Source organism: Ammospiza nelsoni, chromosome 9 (genome assembly GCF_027579445.1).
Source record: "Ammospiza nelsoni isolate bAmmNel1 chromosome 9, bAmmNel1.pri, whole genome shotgun sequence".
Lineage (NCBI taxonomy): Eukaryota > Metazoa > Chordata > Aves > Passeriformes > Passerellidae > Ammospiza > Ammospiza nelsoni.
Genome location: NC_080641.1, coordinates 8,764,380 through 8,781,764, shown reverse-complemented (window position 1 = coordinate 8,781,764; position 17,385 = coordinate 8,764,380). Strand labels below are relative to the sequence as shown.

Below are 17,385 nucleotides of genomic sequence, written 5' to 3'. Positions count from 1 at the left end.
ATGGATTGCACGGCAGCAGGCAGCTCCTGCACACCAGGGGTGCCTGCTCCACACCCACACCCTAAATGTTTGCCCCACTCATGACTGGGGTTGCTCCCAAATGTCTGGGGAAGGGTGGTAGTTTGGACCAGAAAAGGGGTTTTCAGCATCCCTCCAGATGGAAGGAGTAAAACAGCTCAGGGAGGTCTCGGTGCTGACTGGCAGGTGTCATTCCCATCCTGGCATGCCAAGGCCCTGGGGGAGCAGCTTGTGGCAGAGTGCAGGAGGGCTCCTCCACGGACATTTGGCAATGTTATTTCTCATTCTCCACCTGCCAAATCAATGTATTTGTTTCCTGAAAATACTTATAAACTGCCTACTCCTTGCCCCAGCTTAAAAAAAACCCTGAAAAATAAAGGTGGATTTCCAAGGCTGTGGTATTTTTGGCACATCTCTCAGATTGTGTCTTGGATGAGATTTATACTGGTAACACATCAGTCAACCTCAGATCACTGGTCATTTCCCAGGTTTGTGAAACTCCAATTATAGTGCCTTGATCATGAAAGAACTCCACTACTACTGCTTTGTTCTGGTAATAAGACCAGAAAAGGGACATAAAGCTTTATGTAGCAGTAAAAAAACCCAAACCACCACTATACCCAGGCTGAAATCACTGATAATGTCTAAATTTTTCCTTCCAAGGGAACCTCCAAGTCCCATCATCAGTCAGCAGCATGCAGGATTTTATGCAATGCCTGAGGGGAGATAAGTGATTTGCAGAGAAACCCAGAGGCAGAGCACTATGCTAATCCATCCTGCAACTGCTCCCCATTACTCACTGGGGGTACTTGAGCTCTTTATTGCCAGGGTTTATTAATGACTCCTAATTGATGACCAGTGCCCAGTACCCCAAAGTAAATAACTGCTATGCCTCATTAGCTCAAGAGACCTTCTCCTGATTTGAGGGCTGATCTATGAACACACAAATTGCACTGATTTACCCGAATCTCCTTCTAAATTGATTTAATTAGATCGCTATAACCTGTTTCTGTGGATGCTCTTGAATTTATTTGGAATCAGTGCAATGCACTGTGAGCCAGACTGACCATTTTTCTATCTTGTTCTCAATTAGAAACATTTGAGATAATTAGTGATAAGGAAAAAAAGTGGCCCTGGCACCACCAGAGTTCCTCCTACTGCTGATCCACTTTAGGGCAGGGTATGGTAACTTCACTTTGCCCATCATTTAGATCTGCATCCTAAACCCCAAGCATTTCATTCCACAAAAGGAATGTAAGCATTATTTAAGAATCATTTTAGACACTCAGTTTGAAATCAATGGCACTGCTGCTTTGTTGCTAACTACTGCTGATGGCAAATGAGGGGTTTATTCTATTTCAAACATTCTATTCTAATTCTATTCTAATTCTATTCTATTCTATTCTATTCTATTCTATTCTATTCTATTCTATTCTATTCTATTCTATTCTATTCTATTCCATTCCATTCCATTCCATTCCATTCCATTCCATTCCTCTCCCCTTCATACTAACAGCAACAGCTTGGAGGGCTTTAAAATTGTTTGATAAATTGTTCAAAAGGTTCTGGTAAAGAATAAAACAAGTGAACCTGCTTAGGTGACCCTTCAAAACTCTGCACCTGCATTCTTGTCTCTCTCCTGGTGCAAGCTGAGGTCCAGATAAATCAGCAGCCTTTTCCTGCCTTTGGATCAGCAGAATCCTAAAGGGCACATGGTGGGCTGTGTTTGGCAGAGTAATACCTGCTGAAAAATTGCTTCCAGCAGTCTGTCTGGACTCAGGGCTGATGAGGACTCGAGTTTTAGCTTTTAGTACACAAAATAAGGGGGTTTTCTTAGTTTTTCTGGGCTTCTTTAGTGATCCTCTAACAAGAAAATACTTATCCTATCAACAGCACTGGGAAACAAACTGAAGTGGTTTGATTTCTATTCAAATTTTTGCAAGCTTGTTGGACCCACTAAGGACAACTGAGTCAATAAAAGAGTCTGCACCAAAGTTTCTTTTCTCAGATAGCAGGTTTTGAGGGAGCACACACATACACACTGGACTGACAGCACGGGACTTACCCAGAGCTCTCAATGTGTTAAAGCTTATCTTGGCTCAAGCTGATTAGTCTTCTTTCCCCTTAAAATTTTTCATGTTCTTCCTCTACAGAAAATGCCTTATTTTTTTATGATAACATTCTGGTTTATGTGGTATTATTGAATGCTAAGCTTATGTTTTTCTAAGTAATCACTCACAGCCTCACAAAAGTCACCCTTCTCTACAGCTATGGAACCAAAACCTGCTCTAGACAAACCTGGACAGCAAACCTAATGTTTGGAGGCACTCTCTCTTTGGTTTATCTCCCTGCAGGTTTGGTACCAGAGGAATTTTGCTGTTTAAGGCTATGCTTTTATGAGTGGAATTACCACACTAGAGATGTCCCTATACTTGCATGTCTATTCCCTGTTTCAGGAAGGGAATGAACAGTAGACAAAAGAACCAGGAAATGTGAAGCTGTCCAGCTCTGGGGATAGATTATGGTGACACTTGCTCATTCCTGTCTTGCAAGGAAGACACTGATGCCTGGCAGTCAAACTGAGCTAATGTTTCCACTCTGCCAGCACAGTCAGGACACTTCATTCAACAAATTCCAGGAGAATCACCCTATTCCAGCTGTGTGGGAGACTGTACCTGCCTACAGCCTCATTTGTAAGGACAGCTGTGCTGTGCTAAACAAACAGCACCTATGTTCCTCATGGTATGTTTGGAAAAATGTATTTGCAGCTGTACTTTTGGAAATAAAAACAAACAAATGAAAAGATTTAGGCTGGTCAAGTCAACCAGAGCAAACTCTGTTTTTCTGTACATTATTCTGTATTTCAAACCCAAGAAAGGGCATAGGCAGCATTTGGGATAACTGAGACTCTCACAGCTCTGTGGGGATTTGATCTACCCCTATGAGGAGAGCTTGAACAGGATTTAAAGCACAAAGTCAAACTGTGAGATCAAGGATATTGGCTGAGACCTGCACTGATGGAGCAGGGACAAAAAAGGAGCTGGTGGTCAGCAGAAGTGCCATTCCTCAGTGTGTTAAACCAAGGTCACACCTGACCACCTCTGCTCAAGGGCCAGGGCAAGTGAAAGATGTGCTGGCTCTCCATGCAAGGGGAGGAAGCTGTTCCTGGCCAAGTCCTCCCTTCCACTCCACTCCAAAGTGGATTGCAATCCCCAGGGAAATGCCTGCATTGCTGCCAAGCACACATCTGCCACCCTGCCTGCTTGCAACAGCTGCCTCCATTCCTACCTGAGCTCTTTGCAAAGGCTCCAAGCCACCTGATCAACATTTCTGTTCCTTGGTTTGTGACAACAAGTCAAAGAAATGCTGTGCTAGAGTTTTAACTCATTAGGTAAGTTCTCAGCTGGAGACAGCATGTTGAGAAATCAGTGCTCACATTTCCTGGATGTAAAAAGATGCAAGATATTCATTAAAAAATGGGATCATACACATGTAAATGGGTGACTACATGATGGGAAACACTGTCAAAAATTTAGTCTTCTCTGACTGTTCATTTTAACTAAAACTATGATACAGTATTCTAAAATTTCCTCCACAAAATCATTTAGGTATTGGATTTTAAAATTATACCCATGATTAGTAGTCTGGAACAGCAAAAAAATAAACTAAACAAAAACCATCCAGGTGTCCTTATTCAGTAGCTAATGTCACTTATTACTTGCACCTTGACAATTTTAAGTAGCAGCCACTCTAGTTCAGTAAATGCAGAGCTGGCTTTTCTAGCTGCAGAGCCTAGGAAAAAATTAATTTGATATAAGGCACAAACTGTCCCTGAAGGCAAACATTGTCCAACACTAAAACCTTCACGGAACAGTCCCTAATGAATGTATTGGTAAAGAAATAACTATTTGGAAAAGGTAGTGCTTGAATAGCTTTCTATTAAAAATATCCAATATTGCCTTTTTTTAAAAGCCATATAACTGAAAAATGGGAAGCCTTGCCCTTCCCCCACATCTTGTGCTAAGGAAAGGTTACTGCCTGGCAATGATACAGGCAGATATTGATTTAAATGATTATGGACCTGAAAAGTTCTTTCCTGTCATTTATTATCCTGTTGTAGTTGCCACCACACTTGTGCAATATTAAAAAAAAAAAGCTTAAAAAAAGACATTAGAAAAACACAGTTTTTATCCAAATTCCAGCACAGATAATCACCTGATTATTTCTTCTTCTTGATATAATGAGCTGATGACTGGGCCTCCAAATACAGTTTTGCTTTCCTTTCCCCTCTTCTCTGGTGTCTGAAAGAAAAAGAAAGATTGGTCCAGCATCCTGGCTCCCATCATATTCCCAACTCTCATTCCCAGCCCTGGCCCCTCAGGACCCAAAAGCTGAGCCTCTGTGAGGCAGCATAATATTCTGTTACTAGATTGCAAAGCTTGCCTTTATAAATCTATTTAATATAGATTTAAAATTAAATTTTATAATGGGCAGCATTTCCAAATGATTTACTCCCAGGAACTCTAGGATTCTGAATGATTCCCACCATAATAGAAATGAACAATTAGAATAATGATTGATCGATACGGAGCCCCAGGCCTACCTTTTCAAAAAACCATCCTGCAGCCTGGGATCTTCAATTGCCTGACTTCACATTGATGCCAGACTTTCAGCAGGGGGAAGTGCCTGCTGTCTGAAAGCCTGACCCAATTAGGGGGTGCAGGGAACCACAAACCCCAACTCTTCCATGGCATTAAGTATTTCGGTTTTCAAATAAGCAGCCAAAACTGGTTTGGAATTTGCAGCAGCAATTCCTTACAAAAATCAGGCCATTGATTGCAACTTGCTGCTGCCAGTGGACAGGTCTGAGGCTTTCTGTGATGGCAGTGTCACACCTAGGGTGAAAAAGATCAGGAGCAAAGTCCCAGCCTCTTGCAGCTTCTCTGTAGCTGCAACACACAGAATCACAGAAACCTGGAATGATTTGGGTTGGAAAGGACCTTAAAAATAATCTACTTTCACTCTCCTGTCATGAGCAGGGACACCTTCTGCTGGACCAGGGTGCTCCAAGCCCTGTCCAGCCTGGCCTGGAACACTGCCAGGGATCCAGGGGCAGCCACAGCTTCCCTGGGCATCCTGTGCCAGGGTTTCCCCACCCTCACAGAGGGGAATTTTTTTCTGACATCTAATCTAAACCTTCTCTCTTTCAATTTGAAGTCATTCCCCCTTGTCCTGTCACTCCAGCCATTGTAAATAATCTTTCTTCAGGTACTGGAAGGCCACAATTATATCACCCCAAAGTTTTTCTTGTCCAGGCTGAACAATCCCAGTTCTCTCAGCCTTTCCTCATAGGAGAGGTGCTCCATCCCATCTCATCCCCTTCATTACACTCAAAAGCATTGCTGTACCATCAGAATTCTGCTTAGAAAGATGTTGATTAAAAAAAAAAAATAAATATACTTTTGCCTTTCTTCCTGCTCCTCAGGCTGCTTTTGTTTTAAATCAATGTACTAGCTCCCTATAATACATTCACTTTTACATTCTGCCCAGCTTGAGTCAACCAGTTCCACCTTTCAGTTCTGTACCAGCCCAAAACCATTACATTAGGTTTGCAAATATTACAAACTTCTTGATAAGAATACATGGAAAGGAAATTGGCTTTGAAAACTATTCCATGGCAAGAAGGCTCTCTCTAATTTAGAGTAGAAAGTGACATGAAGCTCTCCTTCTTCAAGGCAAAGGGCTTCAGAGTCTTAACAGTGCAGTGCCCCTCTTAAAAAATTATTTAGCAGAGAAACTTACTGTCCATCAATTACTTGGATTCCACTAATAAAATAAAATTAATTTCAGATCACCTGAAAGTGCACAGAAGAGTTATTCCTATACAATGAAGCTACACTTACTATTACTCTACCCTGTTTGATACTGAGGGATGATGGGCATTCAATCAGTGTCAGAAACTGTAAAAAAATTTTAATCTATTTATCTCTGGCTACTCTACTTCTTGGTTGCTGCTTTTTTTCCAGGTCAGAAAAAACATTTGAAAAAATACATTTAATCTTTCTAGAGGCAGAAATTGTTAAAAAAAAAAGATTTCTAGGATTAAGTTCACCTTCTTTGCACAACGAATGCATTTCTACCAAAGATTAATCACGTTGATTGAGTACACATAAGGTCATCAGAAAACTTAGTGATAAAGGCTCTCCCAAAAACACTCAGGCAAAAACTTCTCTGGTTTTTAATCCATATACAAGTTACTTTGTCCAAGTAGCTTTTATCTTGTCTCTTTCACACAGAAATAGGTAATTCAATATTCAATTTATGAATGTTGAAACAAGCTTATTCCATCACAATCCTTGATATGCAGAACAAATTTATGAAGAAGGTCCAGGAAAAAAATCTGTTTTCTCAGTATTTAGGCATGAAGACAGAGACAAGGCTCCACCTTTCATCCTCAGGGGACTTTCAAAGGGGAATGTGCCCAGGCTTCCCAAAGAGTTAACTCTGCTGCAGCACAGACACAAACTGGTTTCTTTCCAGCTGCCTTTGACAACCTGCCTGTCCATGAGCTCATTGCCCACTTCCAAAATCCTTGCTGCCTAGCCTGCCAGAACTTCCACACAATATCTGAGCATGATGTTCCAAAATCAGTGACACAAAAAGTGGAGCAAGAAGCAGCAGCTCCCTCCAAATCACGTCACAGCTACTGACAGCACTGACAAGAACTGGTGTTTTTATTTGTTCTTCATCCTGGCTGAAGGGATCAGTAATGCCCTTTTCCTTCTTAAATCTTTTGAAATTTTTACAGCAAAAGAGAGCTTTTAGAGCTGCTTATATGCAGGTAATGACTCATGAATTTAAAGTCACATTACCCTGCAAACCACAATGAAATTAAGAACTGACACTGCAAATTTCCTGTCTCCTCTGTTAAAAAGGCACTAATAATTAACTATGTGGCTCTCAATTAAGCCAGCTCCATTTCTTTCACTGCTGGCAGAGCTGTCCAGAAGCACTGCAGATGCACATGGAACTAATAATAGTTCAGGAATAGCATGATCCAGGGCTTCCATAATTTGGAACCTGAACCCAAGAGAGATGACAGCAGGAGCAGCCACTTTTGGACTGTGCAGGAGAGGTGCTGTAGGAAAGGCAAAATTGCTGTGGACTCAGTAAGGACAGGACATTGCTCTTAAAATGCCAGTTAAAAACTGTGGGAATAAAGATGAATTTGTGACAGAACATAAAGACATCTTGGAGGATTGCACTTGTGTGCAAAGCACAGGCAGTGGCATATAAGAAACAGGGGAAAAGATGATAGAGAAATACAGAAGTGTAAGACATGTCTTAAACAGTGAAATTTCTCATATTTTCCTCTTGCCCACTGATTCTTGTCGCTGGTGTACAATTGAGGCTGATGTCAAAGTCAGTGCTCCTGTGGTAGTTAAGTTTGGTGGGCGGGTACTGGCTGGCCAAAACCAGCATCAATCACAGGCAAACCTGGGCTGGGCATGCAGCAAACAGAACTCCTGAGGAGACATCTTCTACCCCCTGACTCCAGATGGGCTCAGGGACTGGCACAGGGAACTCCACCAAGCCCAGAACTGTCCTTCTCAAATGTCACCAGGAATGCCAGGAGAAAAGGCACCCTCCTCCAGGAACAGACAGTGGAGCTCCTCATCCCTGCCTCAGTGCCCTGGGTCTGTCAATAACAGCCCAGCTGATCCAAGGGACAATGGCATCCTGGCTGGCTGTCACTGGCAATGCTGCTCCAGGCAGCCTCAAAGCCTGACAACCACTTTCAGAACAGAATGGAAATACAGGGACTAATATTTGCTAACATCATTAATTCTTTTTTTCTTCCCCACTCCCCCTTCTTCCTTTATCCACCATGTCAAGATGTATACTTTTAAATTGTTGTCAGCCATAAAACAGACGTCGTGTCCCAGTTCAGAGGTTAACGTATAATGACAGACACATTAAAAACCCTGTCCAGTGCCTCACTGAAAATTTCAGCTCCATCTTCTCTTCAACAAGACAGTGGCTCAAACTCACTTATAAGCTTTAACAACATTAAAGCCTAATCATGATTGAAAAATAAAGGAGAAAGAGAAGATGGTTTTATCATACTAAGCATTATGGAAATGCAAAACAATTAGAGACAAACATTTTCTTTGTGAGGGTTTTGTCACAAAACTCTCCCATGATGGCAATAAGATCAGTTTTTCCTTTGGCATTTTTGGGGAGTGGGATGAAAATTATCATTTAAGAGAAGGAGCAGGAGTTTCCTGATGGGGGTTGGTTTGGTGGTTCACTCTCTTGCCCTATCCCTGAAGACAGGACAGGGATGGATTGTTTTTCATTTCCACACCCAAGCTTTGTTCCAATCTACACAAAACAAGCTACAACAGATTTAACAAGATGGCAAATTCATGGGTCCTCCCAATGACCCACTTCAAGCTCGAGAGGCAGAAGTAGCTATAGATATGCAAATGGACCCACTTTCAGTGATTAGCTGGGATGGACCAGGACACAGCTATTTACATGCAGGGCAAGGGACTCCTAATTCTGACAGAAGGAAGGTACAGAGAAGTCCTACAGAAATACTACAAAACAGCAGGAACAGCACGAGTTTCAGTAAAGCCTTTAAAAAATGAAAGACTATAATTTCCAGTTAACAGATGACCTAGGTCCCATGGGTTAAATGTAGGGCATCTCAGTTTTATCCAGAGCAACATGGGAACTCTGCCTGGCTGGTTCTGCATGCCCAGACACCCAGCAAACACAGCAATAGTTATTTGGCAAGGCACGTGGCTCTGCTGCACTGCACATCTATCACCCCCCAATTCCCTCACATCTCACTCTGGCTTTTCTCCACACCCAAAACCTTTAAATAACTTCTCATAAAAACATATTTAAGGAGAAGAGAAAGCCATCAGCAAAAAAAAAAGGTTCATCTCATCAAAATACTTATCTTCAAAGTTATCCTGGCCAATGCCTTTAAATGGTCAATACTGAGGATTTTCAGCACCTTGGAAACAGAAAAGTGAGACAACTTAAACAAGAGTGATGCATCAGGATCTCACACCTGAGTCACCACACTGCATAGAAAAAGTTTTACTACTTATTGTATTATTTTCCTCTTCCTCTGAGCCTGATGCAGCTGGAGCCAGAGCAGCAGTTGTATCCAGCTTTGTGGGATGCAGACAAGGAATACTCCTAACAAAACGACTCCACTCAAAGCTTCTCAAGCATTTCAATGCATGGTGCAGATTCCAATCTGCGTTTGTGCTGCACAATTCACCTTTCTCCAGCTCTCCTGCTCCTCCAGTGCAGGTGTCAGCCTGGCACATTCCCTGCCCTTCCTGCATGGGCAGCACAGAACCCAGTCCTGGGCACAGGGACACATCACCCTGGCTCTGTACCTGTCTGTAAGGTGCACACACAGCAGCAGACTGGTGAAACACTCTCTTGGCAGGAATGTGGCAGCCTTCACCAAGATCTGTCAGGGCCTTTCAAAGTGCTGCAGGGCTCTGAAATGCAACCAAGGGTCCTGAGCCACCAAGCCTGGAGGAGCTGCAGTTGCTGGATTGTCAGAACCCAGGGCATCCCTCTGGCTGTCCTGAGCAGCCAAGACCCCTGCCAGGGGTCTCAGAGACCCTGGCACAGAGCCCAAAATGTCCCTGTGGTTTCGATCATGACCCGTGGAGCAAGTTACCAACCTTGTATGAAGATCAGCAGGCCACAACAGTTTAAGTAGAATATTAGTGAAGTTATCATGGGGTGGAAAAGTAGATTTTAGGATTTTTGGTATAGGGCTTCAAGAGGCAAGATGGAGGGATCTGAGTGTGTCCAGCCTTTCTCCTTCTTCTCGGCCTCCATCTTCTGCTGTGATGTTGGCACTTATAGACTGGTTTAGAGTAGAAGCTCACTGTCTAACATAAGTGATAGGTATTGGGAAGTAATTGTAAATATTGTACAGGTAGTTTTTAGTATAAAGACTTAACACCACCCCGGGGGCAGACAGAATGCTTCGTACTGTCTTGCTGAGCTGACCTTGGCAGGGCAGGAGAAAGTTTTTTATAGATAGGACACAATAAACAACCTTGAGACCGAGAAATGAAGAGCCCTGACCCCTTCTTCAAGCGCTGGGCTGGGAAAAGAGACTTTCTAACTTTTCCCAGGGTCACTCTGACCAGTGAGAGATCCCGACACTGGATGCTCAGAGAGATCTGCTTGGCAGGGGAAGGAGAAACCCTGGCCCATGTCCCAGCTCCCCCAACTACACCTGGGAGGTGTAGGAACTCCAGCCTGTTGTTATGGCAGGACAGGTGATGTGCTGGAGCCCTGTCAGGCTCACAGGAAGGTACCAGTAAATCCCTGGCATGTGCTGATTGAATTGTAATTAAGCTGCTATAGTCTCAGGTGAGAAATTTTACAGAAGACACTTCAGACCCAAGAGCAGACCTGCTCTGCTGGCCACCACGTTCCCCTGATGCTCTGGATTAACATTTCTCTATTTGAAGAGTGAGGATTATTGGGGAGACAACAAGAAAATGCAAACTCTCCTAAAGTTTCAGACAGTCGCCCCCCTCCTCTCCGTGTGTGCCACGGCCCGGCCATCCCCCTGGGAAGGGAACTTGGGCAGAGACTAATTGTATTTGACAGCAGCAATTACACACAAGGCTGGAGATTAGAAGCTCGTTAATTGCGTGTGCCATAATTGCTGCCGTCTTTTCCTTTGCTAGTTGAGGCCAGTGGCAGGAGAAGCAAAGGGAGGAGGGTGCTCTGCCCCCCAAGCGCAGGTGGTCCGAAGATGAGAGCCCCGGGATGGGTTGGAGATATCCCTTGTCCCCACACGCCGCGGGAGCTCCTAACCCCGGCACAATGCGGCTAATGAGCCGTGAAATGAGGACAAACAATGCTCCCTTCCAAAGGCATTTTTCACCTGTATCCTCCTGCCTCCACAGCTCGGCTGAACTTCACGCTACCTGCAGCGGGAGCGAAGGGAAATGTTAACCCTTTGGAAATATTAACCCTTTGGAGGTGATGCTGGCACAGGAAATACCGCTTTAACCGCTTATAAAATTAGGCGTTGTTTGACGCGGTTTAAATTCATCAAATCCTTCCTTCCTGACTAAGATACGAGCTCAGCATTTCTCACTCTCTTTGCTGAGCACTGTAAGGCAGTAACACCTATCGGTGGCCGCGGTCTATACACAAATCACAAACGGGACAGGACTGCTGGGAACGTGCCTTGAGCTGTTTGATTTTCCAGCATCAGTCTCATTACTTGGTTATGACAATGGGAAGATGCCATCAGCTCACATCCCAGGCAGCACATTAAGAACTCAATGTTAGAACTTATAAAGTAAGTTTTTTGACCAATCACACAAAGCAAATCACACATTTTGACAAATCACACATTCACAGTGGTTCTATCCAACCACTATAAGCACAGGTACCTTTGGTTAAACAATGCTTGCTTATTTTGAATACAATACCTGCTTATAAGCCTTAAAACACAATGAGCTCCATTATTAAGCTTATAACTTCCTAATATCTCCCCATATTTTCTGCAGTTTAGGGAGTTATTCTATCAAGTCTTAATACACAGACCATTGTTCTAGTTGTCCTTACTTTTCTACTTCCTATATATTTTTTCTGCTGACCAATTTCATGCTTAGCTCCAATCCCAGCTCTGCTGTCTCTGAGGCTGCCTTTTGCAGCTTTTCCAAAACCCTCTGATTTTATGGATTCCCACAACACCCAAACAAGATACAAATCCCTCCTGGCTGAGGACAGCCTCTGCAGAACCACCCTTCACAAAAGGCTGCCGCACCCTCCACGCCAGCCCTATTAATGACTGCCATAAACAGAATATTTTAATATTCCTCTCTCAACAATCCTCCTTGGCTCCCAGCAGCAGCTCGGCCCCAGTGTGCACATTACTCAGCACCTGGAGCCTTTTCAAGAGCCCACTGAGGATCTGAACAATCTGAGCAAACTGCCCGTGAAAAATGCCAGCACGGTGGGGTTGAGGTGGTTTTTTTTTTTTTAATTTAATTTTTTTTTTGTTTTAAATATTAAAGGGACAGTTTAGTTAATATTCCAATAATATCTACGTAAAGTTTTCCGGTTCTTTTAAGTCTCCTCACAGAATTTCCCTTTAAAAAACACTATTTAAGACAGGGAAAATACTTTCCAGATTACAGTCAAAAAATAAAAACCAACATACTATAAGTAATGTCATGGTTAAATAGTGCTGTGATCTAAAGCAAAGCTTTGCAGATTACTCATTTAACTCTAACGACTTAATTAATAACTGCACCATAATCACAGTTGGAAATTAGTAGTAAAGACAGTCAGGGGAAGCAAAATAAATGTAATATGTGTGATATAATTTTGAGCAAGTCTAATGCTTGCTAGGAGCTGTGATTTCATGACTCACTGTACACATTTTAGCATATGTGTGGAAGGAAATACTATGCTCAAAAAAAAAAAAAAAAAAAAGCCCCGAAGCAGTGGCTTCCCACAGTTTTTGGTTTGTGGAGCACTTTTTTTAAAAGGAAAAGCGGACATGGAGATGGAAAGCACAAGATAACCAGCAGGTTCCTTTCCTCACATTCTTTTTATGGACTCTGCCAAAACTTGCATATTCCCAGTGCCTGCAGCTCAAAGGGTGCAGTGAGTGGTGTTGGTTGGACCCTTCCAGCATGAAGGAAACCAAGGTCAGTCCTGGAGCAATCAATCCCTTCTGACCCATCACCTGTATGAAAATCCAGAGGGGAACAAGCTACAGACACAAGCACAGCCTGTACTGTAATTGTTGGGGGGGTTGTCAATTTAATACAAGATATTTACAGAGATTTACACAGACATTTGTAGGAGCAGGAAATATATTCTGAGCCAAGCCGAACAACTCTATGTCTTGGGATGAAGCAGGTGCTCTGAAGCCTGAAAACTGAATGTAACCCTAAATTTTGACAAGTAAAGGACATCAGCAGCCATCCTGTGCTTTCTGGAGTGACACTGGGCCAGGCATCACTGCAGAGCCAACATCCCCAGTGGTGAAAGGAGCAGCTCTGAGGCTGCTAGAGCAGTGCCATGGACATTTGTTTCCCACAGCACATCTCAGTTGTGAAGGCAGAGGGTGGATTTGTGAGGTCTGCAGGCACAGGAATGGCAGAATGAAGAGATCTTCAGTGGTCCCAAGCAGAAACAAGGAGGTTTCCAAATGTACAGTGCAACCCTTGGCAGGCTCAGCCAGAGTGATGCAGGATCTGGAACAGCCCCTTTGTGCTGAGCACTGGTGCTGTGCCTTTCCCTGCTTTGTGTGGGTTAGTTCAGCAAAAAGCACCTACAAGATGCTCCAGAGACCTTTGAGGAGTGCCACCTTTCCTTAAATAAGAGTCATTTGGTACAACAGTGTCCAAATATCCAAGTAGGAGACAATAGGTGCCCTTTTAAAGGAAAACTTTTTCCAGTCTAAGAGACAAATAGTGTTTACATGACATTAACCAACCTGTTAGTTAACATCCAAACAAAACCTTAATCTCCAGTAATTACACTCAATACTTCCTTGATATTTCCTGTAAAGAGCAAGCTAAACACAGCCACTTAACCTTTTCCTAATTCAAAAAGCAGTATTTTCACTAAAGAAACAGCTTACTTATACTATAGCTTATGATGTACACAAAACAATTACAGCTGGTTTCTCCTACCCAAAAGCATATGTTATTTTTAATTAACACACTCTGCATCTTAAACCAGCTTTTGCTCTGCCATGTGAAGCAGCAGGGTACACAGACCCTTCCTGTGTTTGAATACTTTCAAGTAAATGTTTGCAGCTCCACACTTAAACATCAATATATTACATATTCCACAGTAAGATAAACTTGCAATTTCTACTCAAGTTCCTGAAATTCTTAAGAGCCTCTAACACAGCAAGCTGAGTGTCTTGCAACAGCTTCAATTACTTGGAAAAATCAGATTTTTTTGTAATTAGAGGTTGAGTCCTTCCCAATTTAAAGCAGTCAAGCTGCCTGCCCAGCCTGGTGGGTTGCTGGCAGAAATTTCAGGAGCAGGAGTTTAAGGAGCAGAGCAAGTAAGAGAGCAGCAGAACAAGTCCAAGCTCCCCTCTGGAACGTCCACCAAGTGCCACAAGCAGAGCAGTCAGTCCCTGCTCCTCCCACTCTCACTCACCACCTCACTTGGCTATCCCAAAAAAAGGACTTTCCATGTTTCTGGGCACTCCAGGGAAACACTGAGATCCAGGAAGGCTCTCTCCTGCTCAGGAAGCCACCTGGGCAGCAGGAATCATCACAGAACCACAGAATGGTTCAAATAGGAGAGTGTCACAGACATCTTTTATGGAAAATCCTTTCCTTAGGATTTTTCCTCCTGAGAAGCTGGAGGCCTCAGGAGCAAAATGCAAACAATGGTTATCTGCTGCTGTGGAATGCAACAGGTGCATCTGTGATTGGTCTCATGCGGCTGTTTGTAATTAATGGCCAACCACAGTCAGCTGGCTTGGACAGCGAGTCTGAGCCACAAACCTTTGTTATCATTCTTAGCTAAGCCTTCTGATGAAATCCTTTTCTTCTATTCTTTTAGTATAGTTTTAATGTAATATATATAATAAAATAATAAATCAAGCCTTCTGAAACATGGAGTCAGATCCTCATCTCTTCCCTCGTCCTGGGACCCCTGCGAACACGGTCACAGGAAAGCACCTCAAAGGTCACCTTGTTCCAACCCCAACTAAAACTGGGCAGAGAAAACAGATCTTGCCCTCCTGGTCCTCCTCACCTCACCTTGCAATTTTCTATTTATTTTTCCTCCCCCTCCAAACCTCCTGTTCCCCCAGAGGCTCTGCTCCCTGCCCAAGCTCCTGAACTGCCCATGGCACCCTCCTGCTTGGTTCAACACCTCTCCTCTGCCCCAAGCCCACCCTGCAGCTTTCCCAGCTCCCAGTTTGGCCATGTCAGCACTACCAAAAGCATCTTGTACCAATTTGTTTTAGAGTTTTCAGTACAGAAATGAACCTCACAGGGAAGTTTGGATGGCTGGTGGAGTCACTTCTCATGTCACTGCTCTTTCCTGCTTCCAGCCTCACACAGCTATTTCACAAAAAAGAGCTTTTCAGTGCTTTTGTCATTCATGTTTTTGTGGCTGAGGAGCAGCAGCATTGCTGCTAAAACCTGCAACAAATGAAAAGTGCACTTGGCATTCACACACCTTCCTTGCCTTGCCAGAAACTGCCACCTCAAGGCAGAAATGACAGAGGGCACCTCTGGTTGCATCTCAGTGGTTTCAGCTTCTGGTCTGAAATTTTAACAAATTCAACCTTACCATCTCAGTTTTAGCCAAGATCACTGGAAATATCAGTATTTAACCATTTTCTGTCAACTCAGCCACAGAAGCAACAGCCTTCAGCAGAGGATCTGCAGCAACTGACACCAGATCTGGTGACACTGAGATGCTTTCTCAGCCAGGAGAGCAATTGCTCAAGTGAAGTTTTAAGATCCCAGAGCTCAGCTGCATCCCGTGCTTCCAATCCCACAGCCATGGGACCACAGAAGAAGTGATTCAGGTGCTGTGGGACTGCAGGCAAACAGCAGAACCTGTTACTTCTGGACAATGATTACAGGGATAACAAAAAGCAACAAATTCCCTGCTGCACACAAAGTTACACAGTAAAGTGTTTTGTCTCACTCTGTGACATCTTGTCATCACTGTATGCCAGTAGTTTGAGATTATATATATATATAAATATAAATTTATATTTTATATAAATACATAAATATGTACAAATATATAAAATATTTATATAAAATAAATTAATATATAACTTTAAATATAAATATAATATATATATATATAAATTTACTTGCTCTTTTTTTTCAATTGCTTCTGGTGTATCTGGCTAGCATGCAGTGTCTACATCCACCTGCAAGCCAGGAATCGTGATGCTGGGATGCCTCACTTTGCTGCAGCAGCACACTCAGCAAGGCAGAGTTACACCTCTAATTATTCTTTTTTTCTCAATACATCCCAAACAGTAATATTCTGTAATATTTCTGTAATCAGTGCAAGATAGTGAAAATTAATTCAGCGATATATTCAAAAGAAAAATATTTTCATATATTAATATTTAACCAAAATCGCTAACGGTGACCCCCTCCCAATTTCTAGGTTGGAATTCTCAAAACCCACTACTGTTACATCCAAGTAGCTGCAAGGGAATATGTTATGCTACTCACAGCACACTAACACCAGAGTGCATCAACACTGCTGGATCTGAGCTGCAAAAATGAGGACTAGCATCTCTACAAGCCAAAGTTAGCCCTTGGAGGGCTGGTATGATTGCATATTTAACATACTGTATATTTTCAGCAACAACAGGCAGCTTAAAAGGAGGGAGAGAGAAGAGGCATAACCCTTGCCATGACAATTCTCTCCTTTGAAGAAGATTAGGGGCATAGAAATGTGGGCAACCCCTGTACAGGATTTCAGTGCAGCCTTCAATCCATGACTGCATTGCTGGTTTGCTTCCTAAACTTCAGCCTGTCTGAAATACAGACTTGCAGCTTGGCACTGTTGTATTTCAATCAATCGCTTGGTTGAGGATCAGAATGTCATAAATAAAAGGAGCTGAGACCATAAATTTCTGCAGGGATGTAAAATCAAAGAGAACAATCCAACACGCTCCCAGGGGGTAGGAGGCTGACACATATTCCAGTTGTTTATATTTCTACTATGAGATGCTTGTTCATTTTAACTTCTTCCCTTCTGCACAGCTTGCCAGAGCTTGCCACAATTCCAAACAACAGCGTGGGTCTGGCATTTTGTTTTGTGCTCTACAATAAAAGGCTAAAAAAAAGGAGATAAAAAAACCCTGTCATTGGTCAAACTTGTCCACAAACAGAATCCCAGCCCCACCAGCACAGCACCCCAATGCCTGGCTGGTGAGTTACTTGCAAAGACAGGGACAGAAAAGCAACAAATTACCTAAGGACAGCTTTTGTGGGTAGGATCTGTGCCAGGGACTTAAAGCACCAGCACACACTCCTCATGAGGAGATGCAGCAGAACAACACTACCCAGCTTTATTGTGGAAGAATGGGGGAATTTAGTTCATGTTTATAGGGTGGGATTTTAGTTTCTGACACAACAGGAACTACAAAGCATCCCCTTGCTAATAAGAAAAATTGGTTCTGAAAGCACGCTCCAAAAGCAAAGCACTTAAAATCTAATTTTGCAGATAATAAACTGCCTTTTTTCCAACGTGGATAGAATAAGGTGGGTCACCTCACCTCTAGTTTCACAAGTAGGAGTGAAGTGTACACAGACTGTAAGGTTTTGTGAG

General features: G+C 42.9%; 1 protein-coding gene across 1 annotated transcript in view; it reads right to left on the bottom strand.

Annotated features, from left to right (window-relative positions):
- The window catches only part of ACBD6 (acyl-CoA binding domain containing 6), an 84,331-nt gene that overhangs the window by 52,688 nt on the left and 14,258 nt on the right, over positions 1-17,385 (bottom strand). The window contains exon 4 of the mRNA XM_059478116.1: positions 4,234-4,319. Within this exon, the coding sequence (XP_059334099.1) occupies positions 4,234-4,319 (86 nt within the window). The remainder of the gene's footprint in view (positions 1-4,233; positions 4,320-17,385) is intronic.